Source organism: Topomyia yanbarensis, chromosome 2 (assembly GCF_030247195.1).
Source record: "Topomyia yanbarensis strain Yona2022 chromosome 2, ASM3024719v1, whole genome shotgun sequence".
Lineage (NCBI taxonomy): Eukaryota > Metazoa > Arthropoda > Insecta > Diptera > Culicidae > Topomyia > Topomyia yanbarensis.
In genome coordinates, this window is record NC_080671.1 from 119,443,521 (window position 1) to 119,456,469 (window position 12,949).

Below are 12,949 nucleotides of genomic sequence, written 5' to 3' on the forward strand. Positions count from 1 at the left end.
CTTAACATGTACTTCTCGTCTTTGACTGTCTTCTTGCTCTTCCGAAGTTCCTGATTCATCATTGCCCAGTACTGCTCCACCGGGCGCAGCTCCGGACAGTTTGGCGGATTCATGTCCTTTGAAACAAAATGGACAGAATTGGCCTCATACCACTCCAGGACACTTTTAGAATAGTGGCATGATGCTAAATCTGGCCAAAATAGCGTCGTGCTGCTGCAAGAACGGTTAAAGGCGCTTCTCGAGGCACTCAGATTTGTAGATCTCGCCATTTACTGTGCCCTTTGTCACGAAAGGCTCACTCCTCAGTCCGCAAGAGCAGATGGCCAGCCAAATGAGATATTCGGAAGCGAACTTCGACATTTTCTGCTTCTTATATTTGCCGTCCACATAGAACTTGCTCTTGCCGGTGAAAAACTCCAACCCCGGAATTAAAATCGGCTTTTATATACGTTTCGTCGTCCATCACACAGCAGCCATATTTTGTCAGCATCTTCTCGTAGAGCTTCCGTGCCCGAGTTTTACTCGTCGATTGTTGCCGCTCATCGCGGTTTGGGAAGTTCTGTACCTTATATGTATGTAGTCCAGCTCTCTTCTTTGCATTCTGGACGTAGCTTTGCGACATGCCGATCTTTTTAGCCAAATCACGGCTTGAGACGTTGGGATTTGCTTTAATCATCCGCTTCACCTTTCCCTCCGTCTTTTTGTTCTCCGGTCCTGGTTTTCTTCCAGCTCCTTTGCCGTGGTCCAACGTCAACCGCTCCTGGAACCGCTTCAACACTCTGGAGACGGTTGAATGGTGAATGTTCAACATTTTTCCCCACTGCCGGTGCGACAGGTCAGGAAATTCCAGGTGTTTGGAAAGAATTTGTTCTCTCGACTCGCGTTGGTTCACCTCCTTTCTCGTTGAATCGAAAAACACGACTTCGAGTTTGACACCATGTAAACAATACACATCAATGAGAAAGTGTGCAAAATTTGGTTGATTTTTACCCAATGGTAAAAAAGTTATGCCCTGTTGAATGTGTCGCGATAATTTCGTGTTCGCCCTTTATTGTTGTGAAATGAGATTAAACCCGTATTATTCGCTTAGTAGATACTGTATCTTATTCGTCGGTCACGATTTTAAAGATTATTGGATGGGTCTTCGAGGAATTCTTCTTGTTTGTTCTATCTAAAAATATATAATTTGTTACTATGTAAAAAGCGCTTTTAAAATAGCATTGAAAGAAATGCGTACTGAAAAAAGTAATTTTGTGCATTCCAAGTGAAAATCAGGAATGTCTAATTAGAATGGTTCTAAAAAAGCTTTGCTAATCTGCAGGTTCTGTTCACAGTGTTTCAAGATCGTCTTATAATCGATTCCCTAATAGCTACAAATAAAAGAAATGCAAAAAAACAATTTTAGGAAACGACCAAATCGATTCGATAGTTCGATAGACAAACATTTAGAGGAAGGTCTGGCCTCTTTGTTCGCACTGTTTAATTAGTAACATAAAAAAATGTCAAAAGTATTTTTGCATTATTCGAAGCATTATTAGGCCCAATGAAGTCATTCAAGGTAATGACGGTTCCGTACCATAGTTATAGGCCGAATGTGAGGGCTAAACGATTGTTCGAATTTTTTTGTTGATATCCGACCAAATTTTCCTGTGTGATAATGGATGACAAAACTTACGTCGTAGAAGACTTCAACCAGCTTCAGGGCATGTTTGTCTATACTGCCATGCAACGACATGAATGATAGAAAAGTCAACAAGTCTGAATGATAGAAAAGTCTGAATTTCCCAAGAAATATTTGGTTTGGCAGGCCATCTGGAACAGTAGATGAACTAGTAAAAACTTCATACCAACAGAAAGGTACCCCAGAAGATCTACCAGGAAGATTGTTTACAGAACGATTTTTATGCCGTCACAATGCGCTCTTTCTGTTCTGGTTAGATTTGACCTCCTCTCACTACGTCATTGATTTTGTCATGTTTACAAGCTAATAATGTGTACCGTAAACCAGGATGACATTGATCACTTTTCAAAGTAATCATTACATATTTTTGGACGCAACAAATTTTTTTCAAGTTTAATATTTTTAAACCATGTACTGATGTACGGAGAACAAGATTGGATGGTTTTACCTAAAATTGTCCGCTTACAGCTATTTTTTCAAAAATGATTTCAAGTTGAAGTTCGTTTTCGTGTTCCGGGGTGACTTTGATAACCTGCATGTTCACCCACATTAAGTTATTGATGTCAATGTTTGTCATTTAAAAGTTTGTTTAAACTAATTCTGGAAAGATACTCATTGTTAAATAGATGTTAATTGGTATTATACAAAGTATTTCAATGTACTGTATAATTCGAGTAACCAAAATTCGTATAATTTGTGTCCAACTAGAATAAAAGCTTCTGAAAACCTTTAAAACTGCTAAAATTGTTTTGTTTCAGTGTTTGATTAATGTACAAAAAGTTTCATCCATTTAAACACGTTGGAATATTGAACAATAAAAAATGATGCGAATTTTGGCTTAAAATAATTTGAAATAATTGCCAACTAGTTTCACCAAAAAATGTATTTAAAATAATCAAACTCTTAAAATTAAATTTAGCATATCCCAAGCTAAAGGAAAATAAAAACTCGCTTGTAATTTATTACTCTTGCTGAAATCTGAGATTTATTTGTTTTATAAAAAATAGACACATTACGAAGCTTCGTAAAAATAAGGTAAGGTCAAATTTTGGTTTTTTGTAGTTTTTGTACCCAAAAACCGAACAATTTACTCAAAAAGTATAACAAATCAGTATTTTGAAAGTTTAGAGTAAAAATCTTTTCAAATTAAAATGATTTGGAAGACTATTCTGGTTTAATAAGCGATCTACGAAAAAAGTTTCGATTGATCAAAGTCACCTCGATTTACGGTACATTGCACCGAAAGAGCCAAATCGCCGAACTGTCCGAATCTACTATCATGCAAAATCGGGCTCTCGTGATGAAAGAGCAATGCCAACAGCAGTTAACAACCAAAGAAAAATACCAAAATTTTTTGAACAAAGCACCTAAATTAGTTATCTTTGATTCTCGTTTGGAGTGCACCTAATACTTTTCCTAGCATGATTTTTTTTCGAAGCTATTTTTTTTCGAAACTATTTTTGAAAGCGCTTTTTGCATATCAATATATTACATATTTTTACATAGAACAGACATACGTCCATATCTGTGAGAAATATCTCATTTTTTGGTTGAATATTTCAAGAAATCTATGTGGTTTAGATGTCCGGATTTTGTCGCGAGCAAGACTTATTTGAAAAAAAATGGCTATGCTGCTGCAGCGGAACATACTAAAAGTATTGTGAAATATATAGAAACATTGATGATGTGTTCAGCTGATTTGATTCTTTATGTACTAAAACTGTGAAATCGATGAGTTCTATCACAACTCTTGGGAATTCGTTATAAATGTACCGCATCAAAAGCGTCATTTTTGTCGAGAACCTAATTAATACAAACGTCGACTTTATGTACGTCAGCTTTTGGGGTCAATAATCTCTCAAGCGATAAGTTGTCTTTACTCCAATTGAGATTCTGAACAATGTGGGAGTCATACCTAAGCTATACGAAAGAAGTTTAATTCGCTTACAATTGAAGTGTGTATTACAAAAATATGTTACATTTAGTAGTGTAGTCCTACGTCAACAGTTCCTGCAACCCCATAGGGCTGTCCATTGTAGTGCTTTGTGTAAAAGTCTGCTTCGATACGATAATAGCTTAGTAGTCGGTGTATTAAAAAAAACTATGCCAAAGGTTGCGTTAGTACTGAGTGTGAAGTACAAAAGCTATATGAAAAAAACTTGTTTCACGAATTGACCTAAAGCTTGCTTTTGGAACTCACTAATGCTTACTTTTGGACTTCTTGTGGAATGGAAAGTATGAAAGGTAAAGCTTGCCTGTCATTAGCAAGATTGTTTAAAATTTATTGTTTAACAAATTCATTGAAAGTAATCAAGCTCCATTTTGAACGATTGAACAGTTCAATTTTAGATCTTGCTGCAATCAGGACTACCCTAGCTGCTATTTACACGATAGGAAGGGCCGTGTAAAGTATAACCACAGATAACAGACGTTTAGGCTCGATTTGAATCGTGTGTAAATACCCGCTACTGAAATTCCGAATAAATTAGACGTCTGAAACACGTTTGGCAAACGTTTGCAGATGGCGCAGTGATCGATACAATGCAGTTAGAGTGCGGCTGTCAAACACGTGTAGCAAACAGTTGCGCAGATGGCAATAGTGAAACACGGATTTCCAACGTTTATTAATTCGAAAGTTTACACAGGTTTTTGAAGAAATTTTGTTCTAGACTAAACGTCTGTTATCTGTGGTATAACTTTACTAAATATATTGTAAGGCTAGGTTTTTTAGTTATAATAAAATGTTTAAATTCCTGCTAAATTCACATTTTAGGTCACTAAGCGTTGTTTTTTGGACTAGCTTAGGAATTGTTTTTGAAAATTTTATCTTAACCGGATCTGTATTGAACCAAAACATCAGAAGAAAAATGTTGAGTAGCTCATAGCACATCAAAGAAAACTCTTGTTTTGATTGAAACAAGTCGTTTGCTTATCTGGAACCCAACAATAAGTTTGGAATCTGATTTACTCTACCACCAATTTAAGCGTGGAAAGGTCAAATAACATTACTAAGGTTTCAATTTGTGGGCGTATGATCGTGATAAAACTGTTTTTGGTGTACATTCGTCGTTGACCATTTCTCTGCCGACAGTTATTTCCCTTTCTTTTAAGGACGAAAAAACCATTTCGATGTTATATAGAATTTCCCATTTATTTTGATGAAAACACCAACAATTGATAATTTTTTTGCTTTTCCACAGCGATACGGTGCACAGTGATAGCATTTTGGTTGGACCTTACGATTCACTGGTTCTGCGAGAAAGGTACGTCAAATAAAAAAAGAAGGAAAAGCAGGAGACGGAGCTTTTGTCAATTATTTCTGTCGGAATCATTTTCCTTCCACAAAGAAACAGAAAATGTACCCTTACATATTTGATGAGAAATTTTCGAGGATTGGTATGCTCATGAAAATTTTATATGCCTACAATGCATCGTTGATTGTATTCTGTAAGAGATTGTTGATTGAAATATGACTTGTTTTAATTAAAAAACTGGTTTAAATTGTGTAGACAATCAATTTTGGACTCACACTCGCAGTAAATAAATTTTGTGGACTCATGATGAAAACTCACCTGAAAATAAAAGGAAAATAGAAATATGTTAGGTTCAGTGAATGTAACAGTTAATATTTAAATGCATAATTGATTAACACCATTTGTTTTAATAGTCAATTTTCGATTGATTATGAGCAAAATGATTCCATTTAAATGTAAAACCTGTTGCTTGTTTTAGTAAGACAGATACCAAATAACAAAACTGGTACCGCCTGCAAGCATTTTACTGATTACCTGCCAGTTAAAGGCAATTTTTAATAAATAAATTTAAGTAATTTTTTCTTCATAGATTTAAAAAGTGTGAAATTCTCATAAAAGCGAATAAGTTCATCTCTGATGGACAGCATAATTAATCACAAGAATTCAGAATAATCGGTAAAAGGATCCGGCACGGTACAGCTTTCCTTCGTACAATTCTCAGCTGAAGTGATTTCTCATGTTTTCCTTCCTATTTTCTTCCCATTCCGTTATATTCATTCGCAGCCCGGCCACCCAGTCTCGATTACCATTCGGCGTTCCCTTTCCGCTCCCTGCCGCCGTAATGCAATCGACAAAGGACACGCTCATAATTGCTTCAATAATGATTGCACTGGCAGCCGGCTGTTACCATTTCTATCACCGGGGAGGCATCGGCGATGGAACGACGACGTCACACGCCCTCAGCAGCCGTAGCGAGTGGGAAGGCGGCAGAAAGTTTGCCTTCGTCAGTCGGTGAAAGTTGAAAAGTAGGATATCACCCACTCGGTACTAGGTTGGTAGGTAGGTAGGTAGGTAAGCGAAATAGGGCGCAGTTCCTGGATCGAGCGGTTTCGCGGAAGTGTCTGTACAATAAAAACAGGATGAGGTTGCACGTGGCGTTCTGGATGAGCACCTGAAGTAGACTGTTTATGGCCCGGTACTAAAGCAGATTGCGGCCTTGGTGCTGTAATCGTGAACCGTGTTTCCAGTTTTTTAAACAATGTACAATTTATTCATACTTGGAATTTGAAGTGGGTTGAACGATTATATTTTTCTTAGGTGCCTTTTGTCTCAAGTTCGTCTGTTTTAGTTTGATGTACTTTTGAATGTGAATATATGCTTAAAAGAAATAAATACTAAAACCTGTTTTAATATATCTAGACGAGTGATTGTGCCTTTCTCATTCGTGGAAATTAAGATTTCACGGCTTGTATTAAACATAGCATAGTTTTGGAAATGCTCATTATATTGTCTTTACACAACACGATTTTGTTTCGGGAGGGGCTCAAAACCATTATTGCATAAATCTATTGATTCTGATGAATAGAGATAGTTATTACAAACTGAACGAAATTTCAAAAAGTTCTTAATGAAAACAATTCCAACTCTTAGACAATAAAATAATCCTAAACATATGTTATTTGTTACAAAAAATGCCAAAGGACATAGACGAATTATTGATTTTGAATTGGATATTTATTTTTTTTTTTTTCAATTTACTCTAGTTACAACCAGAGCTGTAGCGTGGTCTTATGGCGGAATCTCAGTGCCCCTTTGGAGTTAGCTTCGGCTTTGTTTTTCAGTTTCGAACCGTAATTTATTGTGTACTTGGAAATGACACACTTATCCTGACTTATTTTAAAACTTATCTTCATTTAGTTCATAATGCAAACCATGATGTCCATGTCACTTCGATAAGACAAAGCCCCGTTTGTATCGGTACGATTCAGCTTGCTGTTCCCCCACAAAAGAAGTTTTGCTGATTTGATAAGACAACTTTGGTTGAAATTCGTGGGAAATGTCATTCTTTGCAGACCCCCAGACTTATTATTTCCTCCCACAATATGCACAGAGAGCGAAATACACCGATGAAAATTTGAGCAAAATTAACACATCAGTCAGAGAAATTTTAAATATTTTTATTTTAAAACTATTTCTTTTATAAAAAATATTTCTGAGAAATTTTTCCGAAAGCGTCGTGGAATATCACAGCCAGTTAGAGAGCACCAACAGAACGACAAACTTTTGTGCAATTTAAAAAATAGGTTCACGGTAGATTTGTCTGTAAAATCAATCAAAGTCAGATGGTTGAAGGCGACGGACGAAGTATTTTTCCGAGAGACTGTACGTGTACATTTGTCTACTAAGTGTTCCTATATCTCTCTTAATTTCTGTCTCTTTCTTCGTTTTCTTTAAATTTCTACTTTAGCTCGCGCACAAATGAATTCTTCTATAAAAGACCTAGCTGATGGTGAAATAAATGTCGAAAAAAATTCGTTATCGCAGACATCGGCTTTCCCTTCAAAATCATACACATTGAACTCGATCGGACCACATCTGATTTTCTCACGGATGAAATATAATTCGCCAAGCAATCTACAGAATTCTAAAAAAAACTAACACAGAAATTTTCAGCCGAAACAGATATCTCGAAAGTTCGTCCAGATAACCTCAGGATTGTGATATGCTTTCTAAAGCAAGCAAATGACAGCTAAACACAAAAGAAGAGAAAAAATACTGAAACCTGGTCGAGGTGGAGAATGTACAGGATAACGTTGGCAGGGGATTAAAGATATTCTTTTTAACGTTACCCAGCACGAACTGGAAAGATCGACTAATCGGTCCGAAAGTCACCGAACAAGTGAGGGATGAAGTTGACAATAATTTTTGCCACTTTTTTGTTCATTTGCAATTGATTTTTTTTGTTATACTACTCAAACAGGTTCATTATTCATTCTTCTATCCAATTTATATTTGATAACAATGCTATTTATTGTGAATGATTCTGAATGAGATTTACAAGGCTCTTCTGAAACTTTTTTTTCTTTTCCTCTAAATATAAATTGCCTACTAAAATTTGTATATGTGGAGAAACGGTTAAACTTCTATTTTCGTGATCTGGCATCTTGCTACAATTACTAATTCTGTTGTATCACTCTAGCACAATTTTATGGCACTTCCTACTTAAATAAAACTATTGCGGCCAAACAGATCAGAGTCCCAGTCAGAAAGGATTCTTGGTGGTCAATAGGATCGTAAAACTAGCCCTACAATTGTCCGTCTTCAGTCTACTTTCTACTTCTGCCGCAGTCAGACGTACAATCGAGCCAAGTGAACAACAGGCCTCTCGATCTAGTGTGCATTGTCTCGAGAACAAAGGAAATATCGGATTATTCTTGTCATCATGAGTAAAGTTGACGAAAAAGCTCTACTCCAACCCAACGCTGCGGTCGTTGACTTTAAATTTTGCTTAAAACGACCGAGTTTTAGTGAAGTGGAATACCTTCTGAAGGTGAAAATGCAACTTAGGCTTGCGGAAGTCTTGTTCCTTCAGTATCATCATCTTCGCAATGTAGTGTTAATATCATTCAGCACGTTAGCACAAGCCGAGCGTTTCGTTTTGAAGAACAATTTAAAACACGTGGTTGAAAGTGACAACACGTTGGAATTAAGCTTCCCGTATGCATCGAGAATGGTTATGTGGATGTAAGGTTATATGACCTATCACCTCGTACCCTTCCTGAGCCAATTGCAAAATGCATGTCGCAATACGGAGAAGTAGAAGCCAGTTAAACCTGAAACTTGGAGAAACTTCTTCCCGGGTACTCCTAACGGCGTTTTTGTAGTGAGGATGCGGGTTGAAAGGCCTATACCGTCCTACTTGGCAATAAAACTCAATACTCACGGAACTACAATTATGCAAACTACGCTATGCACCCATGAGGGGCAAACTCCTACGTGCAAGTATTGTAATCAGACAGCTCATCATGGACAAACTTGCGCGGAAGATGCAGAGGAAAATGCATCTCAACCGATTGCCAACTCATCTACGGCAAACCAACCTAAAACAGAGTTTTCAATACCAATGCCTGAACCACAAACGGTGGCCAAATTTGTGGCAGCTGTTCAGACCATAATGACAACCGCAAAAGAATCATCTAGCACCCCAAAAGCTACTGTAAGCAACATCGGCAACGAATGCAGTAACAATGACGACGGATTTACACTGATCAACAATAAGTGCAAGAAGCAAGGGAGAACATTTGATCCCGGACACCAAGCCAGCTTCGACCGGGACGTGAAAAACAAGAGAGAATTAAATGACCCCCCTGACGCTGTTTGCCAACAGACCTCGCGAAAAAAGGCCTCCGCTCGCAATAAAAAGTTGCGCGCACGAGATCCAATTAATTAATTCTTGTTTGAATTTTTATTTTTACATGTATTGTAAACGTATAAAAGATCCACGGCTCCGTTAAGCTACCACTATGAGCCGTGTCAAATAAAAAAAAATTGTCCGTCTTGAGGCCTTTAGAAACAGAAGGTCAATTTTCGTTACGGAATGTAGTACCAAGGCTTTGCTTTTTTGCATTAGAGACTACTGTACTTTAACGTATTGAGCAAAATTGTCAGACAAGCGAAAACAACATTTATTTATATATTTACTAGCTGACCCGGCAGACGTTGTCCTGCTTATAAGTATTCACTGGAAAATACAACGAAAGCAAAAATAGCAATGCTTGTCGATAAAATATCTATTAATTTCTATTCCAGTGAGGTGGCTCCAATTGTAAAACATATTACGAAAAGTCCTATAACATACGTTATGATCATCAATGCTTATATTTCTGCTTCTCTCTATAAACAGCAACAATGCTGATGCTTTATCAATATCTGAACATGACCATTTTATTTTCATTTTCAAAGTTGAATCGGAATTTGAATCCGTTTGAATCATGGGAATTCGTTGAAACAAAGCATCGCTGCATTCACATTGCTGCATTCCTTTGTGAATAGTGCCTTTATACACGTTGTTCATCAACTCTTTCGTCGCTCTTTCTTTTAAATGCATGAAAGCAAGGTAACAAAAAAAAACACATTCACGGAAAAACTGTAAACCCAATAACAATCAAATGACATTTTATTACGGAACTACATATAATGACAAACTATGCAAACCCTAAACTAAAAATATCCCAATTGCACAAATAGGCAAATGAAGAAATTGTTAATATTTTGTGTTCCTGCTAAAAAACCTTTCACAGAAAACAACGCAAAAATCAAAGAAATCCATTATGTCATTCTTGAGCAAAGCTATGGCAGACGGAATCCATTTTCATTTTTATGTATAGATTTATCCAGCAAAAGGTGCATATATGAGAAAAACACAATTGCACTGATAGGTGGATAAGGAAAATTTCTATATTTTATTTTTATGCCAAAGAACCTTCCACAGAAAATAACCAACAAAATAATGCAAAAAGCAACGAAGTCCGTCATGCCGTTTTTGAATTATGCGATGACACAAAGAAACTATTTCATTTTTATATATAGAAGATATCCAGCTAAAGGTGCATTTATCAGAGAAGCATAATTGCATCAGTGCAAGGAATTTTTAGGAAAATTTAAATATTTTTTTTTTATGCCTTTCACAGAAAATAACCAACAAAATAAGGCGAAAATCAACAAAATCGGTCATGCCGTTCTTGAGTAATGCGATGACACACGGAAACCATTTCGTTTTTATATATAGAGATTTATTGAAATCCTTGTACTGCTTCAACATTTTTCATGAAATTGATAGTTTTTTTTTATCACTGAACTTACGAATTAAAATTATAGCAGACTGATTTTTCTGGTTCAGAAGATCCTCTATGTGTATTCGAAAGTACACTACTGATTTCTCTACAAAGCAAGAATAAGAACTTTGTACAATCTTGCAAAACCATTGGGGCTGGGTAAGATTACCTAGATATAGAACCTAGAATCATAGATTTGAGCAAATAAAGCATCTAAAATGCCTAAAATATTTCATAACAAAAATATTTATTTCGGAATTCATGGACTTTTGGGCAGTGCTAATTAAATATTTCAATGATTTAATATACTAAAGGAAACTGCCCAGAATTTGATCTATTAAAGAAAACTGCCCAGATATTGTTCACCAATTGAAAGAAAATCACTCAACACTGGTTACCAGGCAATGTAAATGTGTTCGGATAATTTGCTACTGCGACAATAAAAATTCACATTTTCACACGAAAAGTTGTTGGCACTCACACAATTTATCGAGATAAACACAACGTGTTATTTTTCCGGATAAATAAAACCGCCAGAGAATAAGCGAATGAGTTTATCACGATATCCTTTTTGCGCTCGCTGCCTTGCTGTCGCTATTCACAAATACGAAAAAAACAAGTCCATCGTACTTCTTTGCCGTTTTTCTTTGAAATTAAGTGTATATTTTTACGCTTTTATTGATTTTCACGGAATTAAAACATTATCACCTTCTCCGATGAAAAGGAAAAAACCAAATAAATTTTATCCGGAAAATTATTCTCACGCTATTTGTGGAGACGGAGAATTTTGCGACTCATCTTATCTCGGAAAAGATGGACATCGGATAAGCTTCTTCTCGCGTGAATGAGAGAGAATTACAATGCCTGCTGGTTACTGGTTTTAATTTCCGTTAAATTTGTTAAATGTATCATTGATGACACAACCAAAATAACCAAAAACCGTGAATATGGATAGGCTTAATAATTTCAGCATCACTCGCATCCGACACATGGAAGAGAATACATTGCACTTACTGCCCCTTTACCGTAGAGTAAGGTACGTATAAAACTACTATTTTATGATGATTTCGGTTATACTTGCTAAGTCAACACGTCTTGTTTTTTGGATAAAAATAATTCGCTCTAATTTTTGTCCACAATTACCATAAATAGAGGAAAAAAAGTTCGGCAATCTGAAAAAGGCTGTAATGTCGGCTTGAGTAGGGGCCATGCATAAATGACGTAGCATTTTGAAGGGTAGGAGGGTATACCAAATTTGTGACGAAGTGTGACGAGGGGGAGGGTAGGGTCAGAAGTTGCGCGACGTAGCATTTAGTTTAATTGTTTTTAACGCTCTTCAAAACCCATTGATTAGAGCAAACAATTTAATGTTCCTCAATTTCTAAGAGAAATTTAAATCCACACAAGTTACTTTTCACGCGAATTTTCCGTAAGTTTTTCGATTAGCAGAATTGTATGCTAGCAAAAAACAATACAATCCGTCAAACATTTGAAATAAATGCAAAACAAATTTAATTTTTTTTTAATTCCCGGTGGAGGGGGGGCTTGGAAGTTGCTACATTATTTACAAAGGGGAGGATAGACTTTTGTAAACAAATGCTACGAGGGGGAAGGAAGGAGTCGAAAATCCCCGAAAAAAGCTCATTTGTGCGCGGCCCCTTACAGGTTTGCTTTACCTCGATTTGGAAAACAGTTTCAATAAAAGCACCTAATGCATCAAAGTCCTACGAGTAGTGAAGACGTAAGGGTCTTTCGAAAACGAGAGGTTCAGAGCGCAATTCCGAAAGCACTCGAGTTGTGCTTATAAAAACTATTGAAGAGGTGTTCTTGAATCGATTTCAATTGATTAGGGTTTTCCCTCTTTTTTCTCCGTGATTTTTGATCATCTCTCTCATTTTAATAATAGAAAAAAAGATTACCACATACTGAAAACATGAAACATATTGCCTTTTGGATCCAACCAGTTACAACATTTTAGTCGCTCTCTGTGATTGCCCATTGATGCCTGTTCGCTATATCGTCACGTAGTTTTAGACTTTAATTACTAACCATAGGAAGCGACTAAAATGCTGTTGCTGGTTGCAATATTAAGTTCATTAGGAGTGTTTGAGTAATATGAGATTTATTAGCAATTGACATCCGCTGGAAAGAATGGAAAGAAAGAACAAAATATCGACAGT

General features: G+C 36.4%; 2 protein-coding genes across 14 annotated transcripts in view; one reads left to right on the forward strand and one right to left on the reverse strand.

Annotated features, from left to right (window-relative positions):
• Positions 1–6,335, forward strand: part of LOC131679400 (maltase 2-like) — a 35,142-nt gene extending 28,807 nt beyond the window's left edge. For both annotated transcript variants that reach the window (XM_058960130.1, XM_058960129.1), the window contains exons 6-7: positions 4,882–4,944; positions 5,719–6,335. In XM_058960130.1, the coding sequence (XP_058816113.1) occupies positions 4,882–4,944; positions 5,719–5,950 (295 nt within the window). In that variant the 3' untranslated portion in view covers positions 5,951–6,335. The remainder of the gene's footprint in view (positions 1–4,881; positions 4,945–5,718) is intronic.
• Positions 1–12,949, reverse strand: part of LOC131679398 (dual specificity calcium/calmodulin-dependent 3',5'-cyclic nucleotide phosphodiesterase 1-like) — a 796,874-nt gene that overhangs the window by 258,145 nt on the left and 525,780 nt on the right. The gene's annotated exons all lie outside the window — the stretch shown is intronic.